The sequence below is a fragment of the Barbus barbus genome, assembly GCF_936440315.1.
Source record: "Barbus barbus genome assembly, chromosome: 2".
Lineage (NCBI taxonomy): Eukaryota > Metazoa > Chordata > Actinopteri > Cypriniformes > Cyprinidae > Barbus > Barbus barbus.
This window is the reverse complement of record NC_136730.1, coordinates 35,815,892-35,834,420: the sequence shown is the minus strand read 5'-3', so window position 1 is coordinate 35,834,420 and position 18,529 is coordinate 35,815,892. Positions and strand designations below refer to the sequence as shown.

At 40.6% G+C, this 18,529-nt stretch overlaps 1 protein-coding gene across 1 annotated transcript in view; it reads right to left on the bottom strand.

The window, feature by feature from the left end:
- col25a1 (collagen type XXV alpha 1 chain) overlaps positions 1-18,529 on the bottom strand; it is a gene marked incomplete at its 3' end in the record, with an annotated part of 457,976 nt that overhangs the window by 152,188 nt on the left and 287,259 nt on the right. The window contains exons 6-7 of the mRNA XM_079435639.1: positions 2,666-2,725; positions 1,520-1,591 (exon numbers count right to left, since the gene is read on the bottom strand). Coding sequence (XP_079291765.1) covers positions 1,520-1,591; positions 2,666-2,725 — 132 coding nt within the window. The remainder of the gene's footprint in view (positions 1-1,519; positions 1,592-2,665; positions 2,726-18,529) is intronic.

Sequence of the window (18,529 nt, the reverse complement as noted above, 5' to 3'; positions counted from 1 at the left end):
TGCCCGAGACAATGGCGCAGAAGTGCGCACTTCCTCGCCTCCGCTAGGTCCGAGTGCCCCAAAGCCAGCAAATAATCCTCAAACGACGTCAACCAGCGATCCCAGGGAACAGCTGGATCACCGGGAACAGGTAGGAAAGGCGGCGGTGGCGGTAAGGCGAGTTCAGCCATCCTCGTTCGCCAATTGTTATGTTTAGATAGGACTCAATAACTACACCGTGTAGCTTCGTTTAGGCGTTTTACTGAATACCAACAACCTTACAATTTTACGACCTTTTCCGTCAATCCCTGCTTTAAACCTTAAAGGCACCATAACCTGTCACGCGCAGTGCATAACATAACAGAGTCCAACAGGACACAATCCTGAACGTTTTCAAACATAACAAACTACAAATAAATACTGTATACATGTTCACATGAATAATGCAAAACGTATAATTAATTCTAAGTTGAGAGTCATGGTAACCCATTAGTAATGATCCAAGTATTAACAAATCCTTCAAAATAAATGACTAATTATTTGTATCAATATTCTAAAGTTAATAACATGATAACTCTATACTAATGACTGAAATCATTGTAAGCTATTGAGGGTTTTGTAAAGTATTGGATAGTAATGACCCAAGTGTTACTACATCCTTCTAAAGCAATTACTGATTATTTGGATCAGTATTCTAAAGTGAAGATCATGATAACTCCCCAAGAATGACTGAAGTCATTGTAAACTTTTGAGGTTTTTGTAAGATTCTGGATAGTTATTCCTTCTATTTGATAACACTTGAGTCATTATCATGTTACCATGATCTTCACTTTAGAATACTGATCCAAATAATTAGTAATTCCTTTAGAAGGACGTAGCCACTCTTGAGTCATTACTATCCAAAACTTTATATATACCTCAAAAGCTTACAATGGCTTCAGTCAATATTAGGGAGTTATCGTGCTTTTCACTTTAGAATACTGATCCAAATAATAAGAAAATAATTCTGAAGGGTTTGGTAATACTTACTACTAATACTAGTGTAACTAGTAATACTATGGTAATACTAGTCATTACTAGCTGGATACCATGACCTTCTCTTTTGAATTAATTATACATTTTGCATTATTCACATTCATTATGAACCTGCATATAGTAGTTCTTAGTAGTTCTCGGGAAGATATGAAAAAAAAGTTTAGCTAACTTAACTGATTAGCTAATAGGGAACTACCACTTTCAACTGAGCGCTATTATTTACTGTAGTAATTTATTAATCAGGGTTTATTGTTAGTTAATAGTAGTTACTAGAATGCTAATAGTACATTAGTAATTTGTTCTTGTGTAGTTATTCATTAATGATGGAACAGTATTCTAAAGTGTTACTGTTAATTAATTTGAACTGTTATTAATTTTAACAGTTACTAGTCCAATTGAGCACTGAGGTTAAAGCTGAAGAATGGAAAGCAAATGCTGGACAAAAGATGAGAAGCCCAGTCTAATGGAGCAGTGAGAAAAAGAGCAGAATGAAGGCAAGCACTACCTTAATGAGTCGACGTTTAATGAGTTGCTGATCAGCAGAAAGAAAGCCATGATTTATCTTAGGGAAGACCATCTGAGCAGGTGTGAGGTCAAAAGAGGTCGGAGGTCAAAAGTGAGAGAAGTCGAAGAGGAGAGTTGCATGAGGTCCCGGAAAGAGGAAGAGAAAAGGGAATAAAAAGGGTACAAAATAAATTAGATTAAAGTAGTTGAAGTTGAGTCAGAGAACCCAATCCAGTACCTTCATGCATTAGTAAAAGTTAACATTTTCCATGGTGGCAGCAGTGGATGTCTTGACTGCCTTTGGAAAAGCCTGTAATTATCACTTTATGGGTGCTATGTCACCCACTCTGAGAGCGCCAATTTGAGAAAAAAAAAAAAAAAACCATGTCAACTTCTACTCACTGAAAGCACTGTCATTAGAGTTTTTTGGGGTTTTTTTTAAAGTCAAGGCAGACTACAGGAACTGCACACGCTGAAATCCATCATGCATATTTATTTGTCGTTGTCAGTGTACTCTAAATTAGACATTTAGATAGCAGGGCTATGTAATTGTCTAATTTAGAGTACACTGACAAACACTGGCACCTGTAATTACAAGAACAAAAATAATTTGTCACTATAGATTAAAATATTGCATGATATAGCCCTCTAATTATATTTGTGATTCTGGACATTTAAGCAGGTGGTAAAGGAATCATATTTTTGTGGTTTCGGGTTGGATTGTGGTAAACCAAAGATATCAGTTTCAAATACATTTCAACATTTTAGCATTTAATGTGTCTCTCATGAGTTATTACCTTCGTAGAATACAAGCAGACAGTGGTCAGACTATTTGGTGGTTAGAAAATATGAATCTTGTTTGAAATTAATCACACTTCACTGGCTTATTAGGGGAAAGAAACAGTTGCTCTGTTGTGAATGCATAAATTCCTGTCACCACACAGCATAATAATGACACCACTGGAACTGGGAACGAGGGTCATAATGAGAAAAAGTATTTTTTGATTGGTTGGAATGGATTTATCAGACACAATTGTGTTTGGGCCAAGTCTGTCATTGCATAGGCATTGGGGACAAATGCACTGTTGACACATCTCAGTGTGCCATCCATAGAGTCTGCCTTGGCCCTTTGGCTGCGCCAACAAACCTTCACAGTCAGGATTTGATTGCTGTGTAATGCAGCCAGAGTGGGGAGACCAGGAAGTCCCTGGGGACAAACAGCACAAAAATAGCACAATACAAATACAACACAGCATGACAATAAAAGCCATTCACTCCACAGAAGAGTTCTGCATCAGTTTTGCATCAGTATGACTCAAAATGTCAAGTTTAAAGGGTTTTTCTTTTTGACAAAGAGGTTTTCACACACTGCTCTATTATGATGCAAAAGGAATTTTGATTCGATCTCAGCAGTGCACTTAGCCAAAATTCAGACTATGGTTGTTTCTTACTCATTTACTTTGGATCTGTGCTCTTGCATTGTGTGCCAATACCCTTAAATTTAAAGTTCAATACTGTTTATAGTCTTGCAGGATTTGCTGTTTGATGCCTAATATCATAAAACTAAATTACTGATTATTTTATAAACTATGCTATGTAGCCTACATGTATTTATTTGTTTATTTTTTTGTCTTACTCAATGGAATTCTAACAACAACAGCAAAACAACACATCAGTTAAAATGCAGGGAAATACCATGTGTATGAGATATTCCATACCACCATGTTATGGGAAGTAATTTGAATTGTATGGCTCATTTAGTAGATGGATGCGAAGGAAACCACATCATCTTCTGTTTTGGTACTCAAGTAAAAAGCACTTGAAAATAAAATTACTGACAAAACAAAGTAGTTATAATTTCAAGTAATGGGTCCTTTTTAAAAGATATAGTGCCGCAAGCTAATCATGTTCAGAAATATTTAAAAGTTGAAAAATAAGAAAAGAAAAATATAAATTATGTATAAAAAGGGTTGCTAGGGTAATAGCTAAACAGAAGAGTACTGCTGTGTTTCTGTTAGTCTCCTGTCTATGTTTCATTAGGGCCCAAGCCAGTAAGGCGCAGGGCCCTATTGTTCTTCTAAGGATTATTATTTTTTTTTTTATTATTTTTTATTTCGACTATCCGGGTACTTTTGGGGGCCTTAACGTGCCCGAAAACTCTTGAAAATTTGCACGCACGTTGGAACCTGCGGCCATTAGGACGCCGCTGAGGCTGGGACCCGGGCGTGGCACAGGGGCTCTACGGCGCCCCCTGGAAAATTGTCAGAAAACTTGATGTATAGCTCACACATACTTGCACGTATTCATATGAAACTCGGTACACATATAGAACTCATTGAGCCGAACAACTTCCGAGCAGCATGTCATAGGCTCCGCCCAACAGGAAGTCGGCTATTCAGGGCTGTTTAAAAAGCGCATGCTCTGGAATTTGATATACTCCTCTGAGGATTTCCATACGATTGCCACCAAACTCGGTGAACATGATCTCAAGACATTGGGGACGCTAAATTGCGAAGATATTTTTGATATGTCGAACGGTTTGCCCGTGGCGAGGCGATGAAGTTATGGCGAAAAATGAGACACAGGAAATGCCTAATAACGTCCACATACATTGTATGATGTAGATCAAACTTCATTGATTTGTTCGTTGTGTGATGCCGATCGGATAGATGTGACTATTATGACTGAAAGTTATAGCGCCACCAACTGGCTGCAGGAAGTGTGTCGTTTTCAAAATGCTTTGAATTCAGCATCTTATTTTTACTCGATTTGCTTCAAACTTCACCAGAATAATGTCAAAACACGGCCGATGTAAAACTGCGAAGGGAATATTGATATCTAAAATTATGTTACCATGGCAACGTGTCAAAGTTGAAAATTCGTTTCTGGTGATTTTGAGGCAGATAACATGTTTAGAATGTCATGAAACTCAACACACATATCAGTATTAATGATAGTTAGACACTGGAAAAAGCTCATAAACGGGCGTGGAAGAGGCACTCTATAGCGCCACCTTTTGTCAAAAATGGGGGGGTTAGTTTTAGCTACAGACACCAAACTCGGTACATAAATTGTTCTTATTAATCCGGACAACTTTCTAATTTACAGTCATTAGCTACGACCAACAGGAAGTCGGCTATATTTATTTTAATGTGGGTTTTTTTAAAAAACGGGCTGTAAACAAATTAATACTCCTCCAAGCAAAAACACGGAAATCACACCAAACATTTTTTATCATGATGCCAAAATACTGAAGATGCTAAATTGCGGACGGATTTAGGATATCTTGAACGATGATTTAATGGCAATTTATTAAAGTTACAGTAAAAAAGATATATTTTTTTTTTTTTATCTTTTAAGAGCAGCTTCCAAACACTTCATAAAAAATTACATACACAGAACAATACAGTCTGAGGATATGTGATTAATTTCATGAATTTACAATACACTATGCTTAGGAGAAAATTTAAAAACTATCAGAGAGTTGATATAATGCTTCTGAGTGAGAGGTCCTGTCAGCCTGCAGCTGAGTGAGGGGTGGGGGTGGGGTGGGCTGTGAGTGACTGTGTGGATTTAGGCAGTGGGTGAGAGAGAGAAAGAGAGAGAGAGGGTCTGTTTTTTAAAATCTTTAAAAAATGCTTATAAATCATTAAAGATTTTGATAACACTTTATAATAAGGTCTCAATTCTTAACATTAGGAAATGCATTAATTAACGTGAACTAACAATGAAAAATATATTTTTACAGCATGTTAATTCTTCCATGATAGTATGAACTAACAAAGAACAATTTTTTTTAAAGCATTTATTAATCTTTTTAATGTTAGAAAAATAATCATGTTCAAAAGATTAACTTTAAAATGTAATAATATATAAACACATTTTGGAATTAATATTGATCAACATTAAATGGTATATAATTATTAATGATTATATATATAATGATAGCTACAGACACCAAACTCGGTACATAAATTGTTCTTATTAATCCGGACAACTTTCTAATTTACAGTCATTAGCTACGACCAACAGGAAATCGGCTATTTTTTTTTTTTATGTGTTTTTTTTTTTTTTTTTAAACGGGCTGTAAACAAATTCATACTCCTCCCAAGCAGAAACCAAAAATTCACACCAAACATTTTTTCACATGATTCCAAGATACTGAAGATGCTACATTGCGGACCGATTTAGGATATCTTGAACGGTGATTTAATGGCAATTTATTAAAATTACAGTAAAAAAGAACACTTTTTTTTTTTTTTTTTAAGAGCAGCTTCCAAACACTTCATAAAAAATTACATACACAGAACAAGACAGTCTGAGGATATGTGATTAATTCATGAATTTACAATACACTATGGCGAAAGGAACATTTTAAAACTTATCAGAGTTCTCCTGTCACTGTACTTCTAATGTGTGCGGTGGGTGACTGACTGTGTGAGTTCAGTGAGTGTGGAGGGAGAGAGAGAGAGAGAGGGTCTGTTTAAACTTCTCAATAAAATCCTTAAAAAATGCTTATAAAGCATTAAAGGTTTTGATAACACTTTATAATTAAGTCTCATTTGTTAACAGTAGGGAATGCATTAATTAACATGAACTAACAATGAAAAATATAGCATGTTAATTCTTCATTGATAGTATGAACTTACAATGAGCTAACAATGAACATAATATTTTTAATATTAGAAAAATAGTCATGCTCATAAGAAAACTTTAAATTTTAATAATATATTAACACATTTTGGAATTAATATTGATCATCATTAAATGGTATATAATTATTGTTGATGTTAACTAACAACAGTTAAATAATGTTGTTTTTTAACATTGGTTAATTCACAAATAACATGAAATATTAACAATATATTTTTTACTTTATTTATTTGTGTTAGTAAAAATTATTCATGTTAGTTAATGGAAAAATAAATCATTAACAAATGCTTATAAATCATTAAAAGCTTTGGTAACTATAATAATTTCTCATTTGTTAGCATTAGTAAATGCATTAACTAACATCAACTACCAATGAAAAATATATTTTGACAGAATTTAAAGTTTTATATGTTGTTCTGTGTGTTGTGTTTCACAGAGTTGATGGTTTGGATTAACCCTTTAATTGCCGTATCCCTTAAAACCAAACTGCCAGAGGGTTACTGTATTGTGTGTGCTCGCTGGGCACCGTTTTATCGATGCCACCGGGGTGGCGTATGCTGACGGCTTGGGCCCGTCATCGCTGCTCGCAGCTATATTTATTGTTTGTTTTGCAATAGATTTGATCAATTTGTATAGAGACAGCACAACTTAGTGCTGATCCACACCACCCTTTACAAGATGCCTGTGGTTAAAATAGTCCTTGGTTTTGGCTGCCATTTTGCTACAGTCAACTCTACTGTAAGCATGCATGTGTTACAGTTATGTTCTCTCTCTTTGTAGGAAAAAAAAAATCAGACTTAAGCGCCAGCCTATCAATATTTTATGATCAAGTTGTCCGCCAGACCCATTTACTGTATTGGGTTTAGTAAATGACTTATTCCTGAATTTTACAAGGACACGGAAATGTCACAGTGGTCCACTAGAATAGCATCAATTTGTTTTGTCCAACAACAACAACAAAACAAAATAAATATAATATAATCCACTAAAGATTAAGAAAATCAATGATACAGAGAAATTGGGCAGGGAAAATAAATGGTCTGACACACATATAGCTAGAATTTCCACTGATGAATAATCTGAAACCATAAATGTAATTTGTTAGACTGATCCAATGGATATTCCTTATCTATTTGTGTGCAAATCTGAATTCAGTGATGAACTGAAACATTTGGACTTGACATTATCAAACATTATATAGCACTAACACCAATCAGTTTCTAATACCCTTTTAAACTAAAATGTTAATTAATGCATTCATGACCGCATGGTTAGATTATTGTAATGCTTATTGGGTGGTTGCTCAGCTAGAGTTCTTACTAGAACCAGGATGTATGACCATATTAGCCCGGTTCTGTCAGCACTGCACTGGCTCCCTATTAAACATTGTATACTTTTTAAAATCTTGAAAATAACTTATGAAGCCCTTAATGGTTTAGCTTCCCAGTACGTGATCAATCTCTTATTGCATTATAGTCCTTCATGTCCACTGCGTTCTCAAAACTCTGGCCATTTGATAATACCTAGAATATCAAAATCAACTGTGGGTGGCAGATCCTTTTCCTATTTAGCGCCCAAACTCACTCCAGACACACTCTGTGAGTTTAAATCTAGATTAAAGACCCATCTCTTTAACCAGGCTCACACATAACACACTAACACATTTATATTATTCAAATCCATTAAAGGATTGTTAGGCTGCATTAATTAGGTCAACCTGAACCAGGAACACTTCCCATAACACCCAATGTACTTGTTACATCGTAAGAAGAATTGCATCTACACTAATATTAGTCTGTATCATTCTTATTCAGAGGTTTTAAAACTTAAAACTGGAGTTTAAATTGAGTGTTTACTATTGTCCTCTTGCATAATTGACACATTTTTTGTGTCTGTTTAACACTAAAGCTGCTTTGAAACAATCTGTATTGTATAAAGCACTATATAAATAAAGGTGACTTGGCTTAAACTTTATAACCTCACAGCACAGTGCTACAACACTAATTCAAGTTAATGATGACATGACTGATTGCAACACATTGAATGCTTGGTCTTCATTCACCCTTTGACCATGTTACCATTCACCATGGTAAATCTGGATTTCGATATGTGACCATTTTAGAGTTTTAAAGTTACAATCAAAGTACAATAGAACACAAAGGACAGAACAAGACATACACTTGTATTTGCTGTCTGAAGAAAAAAAATCAACTGATAAATATAAATAATAAAAGATATAAACGAAACATAAATTTTACAGGCATTACACTGATAATGAAGTTGGATTAAGTTTTGCCAAAAGAAAGAGGCAAGAATTGAAAGTAGCTTCTCATTATTTTGAACATTTTCTTACTTGATGTACAAAAACACAATGTTAACTTAGTATAATTTTATTTGGGTTATATGATGGATTTAAGATGGTGGTGCTAAGAAAGCCTGAAATGTTTTCCCCCTCAGATGGCAACTGAGTACACTGCGTGTCAAATTTAAAGCTTATGTTTTTAACCAGATGGTTTTTTAACCTTCATCAGGAAGCTGTTTGATTGTCTGTGTGTGAGAATCTCTATTTGTGGCTAGGAGTAAAAAAAAGAAAAGGAAAAAAAAGGAAAGGAAAAAATGTAAATTATTAGGAGATGTACATTGTGCCTGAGATTTATAGTGCCATATGATGGCCACAATCTCTGTGTTATATGTCTTGGAGCGAACCAGAAACTAGTCCTAAGGAACAAGAATGTGATGGGAGTTGAAGCAGATGAAGAATCAGAACCCTTGGAAGCCCTGCAGAATCATAGACTGTGCAATATTCAATTGTACCTTAGGCATATAGCCCAGTCTGGGGTGTAGGATTGCTTTAACCTACCTGGGCCAAACTCTGTGACAGACAGGGCCTGCAAATCTCTCTTTTTAAACTTTTTTTTTAAACCTATTCTTTTCACCTTCTCTGCCTGGCCTGTCAACCAAGGTCAAGCTAGGCTCTGCCCACACTACAGACCTTCGGGTCTTTGGCTGTGCCTCATACCTTCACCCCTTAAGCTCCGTCAGGCTTCTCCTTCCCTCCAGCTCAATCTTAGTCATCTGTCACACCTGTTCCACCTCAGTCCTCAGTAGGGCTTTTTCTGATGTGTCATGGTATAGATGCCGTTCCACCTTTTCGTTTCTGGATGCGGTCGTTACCTGGAACTGGGTGATGGTTACGTGTCTGGGTGTTAAGCATGCTGAGGTGGACCATCACTGCTCTAGCACTCCGCAACCAGTTGAGCTGCCAAAGGAACGTGCTGGGCCCTCTACAAGGAGCGTACCAGCAGTATCCTTAGGTGCTCCTCCCGCTCTGGCCGACATGAGGGACACCGACAACGATCGGTTCCTCAAGGTCAAAACCCTCTCACTCAACAAACAAACTGTGAGGGTCTATGGACCCTACTCCCGAAAGAGCACCCTAAAGGGCTCAGTTACCAGGGCAACCATCTGATAAGATTGTTTTATTGCTTAAAATTATGTGAGATGTGACGTTAAGTAAGAACGGACCCTTCTGAAACCCACGCAATGCCCATAAAAACAAAACTTTCCTCATTGTCACTCATAGACAAACCTTACTACAAATAAACATGCATTCCTGGACATTGTGTGCATGATTTTAACTGTCTTGAATAGTGTCTATTGCATTGTATTTTGTTGTATGCAAGCTTTATGAGTGAAGTACTAGTTAATGTAACCCCATGTCGTGCCTCCTATCTAACATATAGAACCATGTGCGATCTCCCTAGCCTGCGGAGATGTTTCTTGACCACAAAGAGTCAGACTAATACCACTGGAGTTCGTCCTCACTCAGCCCTGGAATTCACCATCATGGAAATGCCCTCGATCAGACATTTCACTCTCCCCGCTCCCAGCAGACTTTGCATCTTCATCTCTGGATTGCAACCTGCAGTTCCACTGCGGCCCACAGGGTCAGCAGTCCCCATTTTACACCAAGCCATGTGCTTACTTAGGAGAGAGGACTCTCTCAACCACAACAGAGTCAAGAAAAACCTCAGAGTTTCAAGAGATTGCAACTTCGGCCATTGAATGGAACCATCCAGACCTTCTTCAGAGGCTTCACGAGACTTTCGTTCCACAGCCAAGTCAAATACAAGTATCGTTCCTTTCAGAACACAGAGGTTTGTTGTAAGCTATCATATACTGTGCTTTGAATTAGAGACTGATGGTTCTTTCAGATGGTCAACTCAGCCTCATTCCCCGTTTCTGTCCGGTTTCATTTATCCAGTCTCACTTACCCTTCCCATGTACCACGTATGTGTGATTTGTGTGTGTGTGTGTGTGTATATATGTGTTTGTTTAGACTAGTTATGTGTTTGTGATTTAGTTAATAAAACTCTGTACACAATACATATGAGTATTTGTTTCTGATTCCCTGCAAAGTCAATTTAACGATTTTGATCTTGTTACATGCTCTGAGAAGAACTGTACCTTAAAAAGGGTATTTCCCTTTCCCTGGAAATTAAGATTTCTTTGAATTCATAAATTATCAATACTGAGTGTTCGCTGGATGGCCTGGTCAATTGATTGTACTGTAAATTCTGCTTTATCAAGGTAATTCTATTAACTTATCCAAATAGTATAATTAATTACAACGAGTTATGATGAATTATTAATATTCCCCCTTTGAGCTAGCACTACCCAGCCCATCTAGCTGGCTCCTGTGGACCATCAGACTTGGCTATTTGATTGAGTTTGCCCGGAGTCCCCCCTAGTTCACGGGCATCCACTTTGCATCAGTGAAGGCAGCCGATGCTCATGACTTGCGTGTGGAAATCGCAGTCCTACTAGCGAAGGACACAATAGAGTCAGTACCTCCAGCCGATATAAAGATGGGGTTTTACAGCCCCTACTTCATTGTACCCAAGAAAGGCAGTGGGTTATGACCGATCTTGAACCAGGCCCTTCATCTGTTACCGTTCAAGATCTTGACGCAGAAATACATCTTCGGGTGCATCCATCCCCGAGATTGGTTTGCAGTGATCAACCTGTAGGGCATGTACATTCATGTGTTGATCCTTCCATGCCACAGACCATTTGTGCGGTTAGCGTTCAAAGGACGTGCATATCAGTACAAGGTCCTGCCCTTCAGGCTGTCACTCTCCCCCCGTGTCTTCACGAAAGTTGCGGAGGTGGCTCCTGTTCCCCTCAGAGAGCAAGGTGTTCACATCCTCAACTATGTCGGTGATTGGCATATACTAGCAGAGTATCGGAATCAGTTGTGCAAGCACCAGGACCTGGTGTTCAGGCACCTCAGCCAGTTGGGTCTTCAGGTCAACTGAGAAAAGAGCAAACTCTCCCCAATTCAGAAGGTCTCTTTTCTCAGTATGGAGATGGATTCGGTCAAACAGACAGCACGCCTCACAGAGGAACATCCACGGTCGGTGTATAACTGCTTGAATTCGTTCAAGGGCAGGACAACGGTCCCACTGAAACAATTTCAGAGGCTCCTGGGGCATATGGCAGCTGCAGCAACAGTTACACCACTGGGGCTGCTTCACATGAGACTGCTTCAGCACTTGCTTCATGGCCGAGTCCCGTGGCAGCATGGCACTCATCGGGTCCAAGTTACACCGGCCTGCCGCCAAACCTTCATCCCATGGTCAGACCTTGCATTTCTGTGTTTAAATCTTTTTATTAAGGTATTCAATGAAACAATCCGATAGTTATATACATTACATACCATGAAATGGATGCCTCCACCACCGGCTGGGGTGCCATGTACAATGGGAAAGCAGGGGTGTGGACGGGCCCCCTACTGCAGTGGCATATCAATTGCTTAGAGTTGTTAGTGGTGCGCCTTGCCTTGAACCATCTCAAAGGGCACTTACAAAGCAAGTACGTGCTGGTCCGTACGGACAACACTGCGGCCGTTGCGTGCAATAACCAACAAGGTGGTCTCCCATCGCATGTTGCAACTCGCTTGCCATCTCCTCCTTTGGAATTGGAAGTTTCTGAGGTCACTTCATGCCATTCACATTCTGGGGATGCTCAATTGTGCAGACGACAAGCTGACATTAGCTGCAGCACTGGGAGAATGGAAACTCAATTCCCAGATGGTCCAGCTGATTTGAAGTCATTTCGGAGCCGCTCAGGTAGACCTGTTTGCCTCTCCATAAACCTCTAACTGCGTACTGCACGGACGCACTGGCACACAGCTGGTCGCAGGGCCTGCGCAAATATGAGTTCCCCCCAGTGAGCCCTATTAGCCCAACCTGAACTGGTTCCCAGAACTAATGCTCCTTGTGACAGCCCCTCCCTGGGAGATTCCACCGAGGAAGTATCTACTGACTCAGAGACAGGGGTACCCTATGGCACCTGCGTCCGGACCTCGGGAAACTCCATGTGTGGTCCCTGGATAGGACGCGGTGGTTCTAGGTGACTTACCCCAAGAGGTAGCAGACACCATCACTTCAGTGCGAGCACTATCTATGAGACATGCTTGTGCCTTGAAGTGGAACCTGTTCATCAAGTGGTGTTCTTCTCACCGAGAAGACCCTCAGAGATGCCCGATCAGAGTCGTGCTTTCCTTTCTGCTCAAGGGTTGGAGCGAAGGCTGTCTCTCTCCACCCTTGAAGTCTATGTCGTTGCTATTTCCGCTTATCATGAACCCGTGGAGGGAAAGTCAGTAGGGAAGGTTTCTTAGGGGAGCGAGAAGGTTGAATCCTCCTCGTCCTCCCTCTATACCCTCTTTGGACCTGACTCTGGTGCTCAGAGCACTGTAGCAGGGCCCATTTGAGCCGTTGCAGTCAGTCGAGCTAAAGTCTCTTTCAATGAAAACTCTGCTCATGGTTGCACTGGCTTCCATCAAGAGAGTAGGGGACCTGCACGTATTTTCAATCGATGAATCATGCCTAGAGTTTTGGGCTGGTTGACTCCCTGGTAACCCTGAGGCCCCGCCCCGGCTATGTGCCCAAGGTTCCTACTGCCCCCTTCAGGGATCAGGTAGTGAACCTGCAAGCGCTGCCCCTGGAGGAGGCAGACCCAGCCCTAACTTTACTCTACTCCGTCTGCACCTTAAGATGTTACGTGGACCAGACACAAAGCTTCAGGACATCAGATTAGCTCTTTGTCTGTTATGGAGGCCGGCAGAAGGGGAATGTCGTCTCTAAACAGAGGATGACCCACTGGATAGTGGATGCCATCACCCTGTCTGATCAGGAACAGGGTGTTCCCTGCCTGCTCAGGTTGCAATTCTACTAGGAGTGTTGCATCCTTCTGGGCTCTGGCTCGTGGCACCTCGCTGACAGATATTTGTAGAGCTTCAGGCTGGGTGACCCCCAACATGTTCGCTAGATTCTATAACCTTCGTGTTGAGACAGTGTCCTCCTGTGTTCTCACCTCAAATGGGTACAAGCACTGAGAGGCCACGGTTTAGTGTCGGCTTGCTAAACTGCTCCAGAGTGCCCGTACTGTAGGCCCTGTACAAGCTCCTCCATTTCCTCAGCAGCCAGACATGGCGGAGCATCTGGTTCCAGGCCCTCACTCGATGAATCCATGAGAACTGGTAGAGGGCTGGGTGCAGGAGGCTCGCACAGGACACTGGAAGGGGCAGCATCCATGGCGCTTTGGTAGGGATCCCCAATTCTTCGGCCATCGAAGTGATGTAGAGAGTGACCAATAGTTATCTCCCAAGGGTAACATGTAATGTGTGAAAAGCAACAGTCCTAGTACTGAGCCTTGAGGTACTTCATACTGCAACTGTGATCGGTATGATATCTCATGATTCATTGATACGAATTGATGGTGGTCAGATAAGTAAGATGCATTTCCAATAAGGCAAACAAAATTTTCTAGTTTATTTAAAAGAATGTTCTAGTCAATAGTTTCAAACTAATCACTAAGATCCAGTAGCACTAATAGAGAGATACAATAACGATCAGATGATAAGAGCAGGTCATGTGTATGAAAACAGCTCTCTGATGATAACAGTCTCTGTACTATGATACGGTCTAAATCCTGACTGGAAATCCTCACAGATATAATTTTTCTCTAAGAAAGAACATCGTTGTGAGGATACTAACTTTTCTAGTGTCTTTGACAGAAAAGGGAGATTTGAGATTTGAGATCTGTAGTGCACTATAGCGCACATCTGATGGGATACTGTAGCTGATGGCTGCATGGTTACAATTTTATCTCTAACAGTATCGATCTTGGAGGTAAAGTAGTTCATAAAGTCATTACTGCTGTGCTGTTGGGAAATGTCAATGCCTGTTGATGCTTTATGTTTTGTTAATTTAGCCACTGTATTGAATAAATACAAGGGTTGTATTTACATAATTGTAAAAGTGCTTTGGGTGTACGGCAATACACAATAAAAGCGCTATATAAATGCATCAGTCATTCATTCATTCAAATACCTGGGGTTGTGATTGTTTTCTTCTGAAAGAGATGAAAAGTAATCAGATATAGCAGTTTTTAAGGCTTTTTGTAGGAGAAAGTGCTTTCTCTCCATGCAATATGAAATACCTCTTCCAGCTGTGCTCCATTTTCCATGGTGCTCTCTTTAGCCCTCTATAGGACTAATTGTGAATTTACAGATTAAAAAATAACTGACTTTATATTTAGGAGTAAAATCCTTTCCCAAAATGTGTTTTCTTCATCTGACCAAAACGTCTTACTGTTTCAAAAAAACATTAAAAATCTTTATGAAAATTCAATTTTTTTTCTTGTGCTGCTATATTTGATTTGGAACTCGCACGTAAAAATATCTAAAACTTGACACAAATTCGGATGCAATTTCACTGCCTGAAAACCATGTCTTAGTGTTTCAAAAGCATTAAAACTATTTTAACATTGTGTTTCATCTTGGAATTTCAAATCAATTATCGTAGCATAAGTGAAAGTCAACAATACTTTTTTTTTTCAGTGTACCGCACAAATCCGACACATAAGTAGATGTTGAATTGTGCAGTCATCATTGGAGAATTGTTGCCTGTTAGTATAGTAATGCAAATAGACATTGACATCTTTCGTGACCTCTGGTTGTTGTATGGATCACATCTTTCAAACTAGCATACAATAATGTACCCAAATGCCTGACTTCCATAACAATCTATTCTTCATTACTGCCCTCACCCTCATTGCTTCCATCTTCCTTGGTCCTGAACAACTTGTTTTATTTATTTATTTATTACTACAACTACAATTGTCTGATGCACTCATATCACTATCATCAATACTTTCTGAAATAAGTACAGATTTGTCTCTCCATCTTCCAAAAATCTTCCAAAAATTTACCTAAAACACATGCATAATCGCTATTATACTGCCCACCAATGCTGGTCAATAGTACCAGTTACACAAAAAGGTGCATCACATAATAGGACTTTGTCAGTTACGCATGACACTCAGATTTGTTGGTCTCTGAGTTGTCGTTTTTATAAAAGTGAATTAAAAATGACAAAAAACTTTAGAAAGCACATTTGGATGTACAATTATATTTTTTATAACTTGAATTTATATGTATTTTGTAGTCTAAAATGAGCTCACTATGGAGCCTTGAAAGCATGTGACCTAACGTGCTAATGTCTGCTTTGCTACTTAGTTAATGTGAACAAAAAATGTGAAGAACACGACTAATACATTTTAATTTTACTGGTTGAAGGGGATGTCATTTGACATCACTAAAATACGGTTGGTTTGTTGGTTGAACATTAATATTTATATATTAATATTTTAAATGCAATTTAACGTCATTTATAAATGAAGATATCCCCTAGAGGGTTAGGGCACAAGAGGCCCTGACCAATGTTGTCTAACCCCAATAGAGTTGAGAATGTCTATAAATGCTGAGCCCAATACATCTTTTTCATTATCAACATGGATATTAAAACAAACAATTGAACTCTAAAAAAATGCTGGGTTGTTCTTTCAACCCAAATGCTGGGTTGAGACTGCTGGGTAAGGACGTTGGGTTGTTTTAACCCAGTCTGGGTTGAAAATTGGTCTTGATCTATAATCCAGCAGTGTTGAGTTGGGAACGCAGACGTGAAAGAGAGCATGCACGTCACATTAACATAGAGCGACACCAGTGCGAGAAGCTGCCATTTTCTCAGCGTCTTCAGATGATTGCGAGTGAAAGACGTTTATGGTATAGTTAAGATTAAAAATGTAACATTATCATTCATTGTTTGTGTCCGGGAGTATTTTGAGATTTCATGGAAGGCGGAAATAGTCCGAAAAGAGCTTATATTGAAAAATACGCAGACACGGTTCCCTGTCGATACTACACTCGTACTGGGTCGCTAGACGCTATGGGGAAAAACTTATTTTTCTCCGTGGACTGAAGACTTTTTCAATCACGCAGTGTGACTGCACGGCCATTGGTTCGTGCAGTAATAAAAAACAAACCAATGGCTCGTCAGTGGTACTGCACGAGCCTATGGCGGCCTGCCTGCTCTTCGAGCTGCTCCAGCGACCTGTGCAGATGCCAGCCTCGTCCCCTGCGGCCATCCGGTGAGTCTAAAATCAAATTTCTCTGAAAGAGCAAATTTCAAGCGACGTTGTTGCAAATGTCGCACTGCGAGTGTGGCTCGCGCAGGGAATTCTGCATGATGCAGAAGGGCAGTGAGCGCTTCGCCTCTGTGGGCAACGCCCACACAGACTGCGCGTTCATTGAGACAGAATGCTCACTCGAGTATGAGTCTCGCTCTTCTCCACTCGCTGGCCTTCTAGCAAGGCAGCTCCGCTCTTCCGTTTCTCCTCTCTCAGCAAGCTCGGAGAATGAAACGATAGGGCCACGGGGCTAAGTAACCGGTTTTGAGTGGTTTTGAGTGATCCCACACCGGCTCAAGAGCTCGCGTGCTCACTCTTACCGCAGCGCAGTGTTTTTACACGTGAGAATCACCGCCCCTCGTTACATGAGCGGCTATATCCTCTTGGGCGGACCGGAGTAAAAAGCTATCTTTGACAGCTTTGCGTGTGCGTGTGAGTCGCTAAAGCTGCTCCCTCACAAACAGACTGCTTTCGTCGAAAGCCGCCCCTAATTCGCTCAATATAAGGCGCCACCGCCTTCCCCGCTTTCATGTTCCTCTTCTCCCAGACACCTCGGAGGAAGGAACACTTAACTCGCGGAGCGGAGCGATCAGGCTTGAGTGATTGCACGTCAGTTTATCTCGTGTGCTCACTTTAATGTGCCGGAGTGTGTTAAACACGCGAGGATCAGCGCTCCTCATCGCACTGAGTGGCACAATCCATTTATACAGATCTTACAATACTGCGCTGGTTGGCCCCGCCTTCCCCGCTCTCACTCTCTGGAAACTGAGAGATCGCGGGGCTGAGCGGGCAGGCTCGAGTGATTTTTGCGCGCTGGCATAGCCCCACGTGTTTCACTCTGCACACAGCGCTTTGATCTGCCGGTGTGTTTGCACTAAGGATTAGCGCCTCTCGCAGCTCTTTGAATTGCTCGCGCTATTTTCACTATTAAGCTGTCCTTGCTGCGCTCGCGGTTATCCTACTTCAACGAAGTTGGCCCCGCCTCCCCTACTCTCGTGTTTCTCCCCTTTCAGTTACCTCGGAGAAGAAATATCAAATCGCGGGTTTGAGCGTTCAAGCTTGAGTGAATTTACGCTGGCCAAAGCCCCGTGTTTCACTCTCCATACAGCTTTTATCTGACAGCTGACTGTGTGTCTTGCCCTGCCTACGAACGTATCTGATGGGATGCGTGCATCAGTTTTTGATCTGCCAGGGTGGTAACACACAAAGATCATCAGCACCCCTCTTCTAATGAGTGGTTTGATCTTTTTAGGCAGATTGATAGAAAGGGCTGTCATTATGATTATCTCTGTCAGGATCAGACTCTAGACCCCGCCCACGGGGGAGTTAACTGCTCTCCTGATGGAAGCATTGAGTCTAGCGCCGAGAAACGGCCTCTGTCACGCCTCTGAACACCCCGTTTAGCTCGGTGTGTCGACGGCAATGTGTTTGTGTACATACTGTTGTGAACTGGGCCCATTTATATAGCGCCCACACAGCCGATCACTACTATAGTGAGGAAAAATAAAACGCAAACATTTTCAAAGGAATAATTTTCTCTTACCAGGTGTGTCGAGTCCCCACAAGGCGACTCACCACCCAAATTAATTCCAACACCCTTGCCACACGGGCCGAGGCCTGGCGGGCCATCCCCGGAGTGTTACAGTGGGTTCTGGGGATTATAGAAAGAGGTTATACACTTCAATTCGCTCGAGGACCCCCGCGGTACAGTGGCAGGGTCCCCACCTTAGTGCGGAGCATCAACGCTCACGTTCTGCGAGCCGAGGTGGAGAAATTGCTGGTGAAAGGAGCTATAGAAATAGTTCCCCCAGCTCAGAGCGAATCA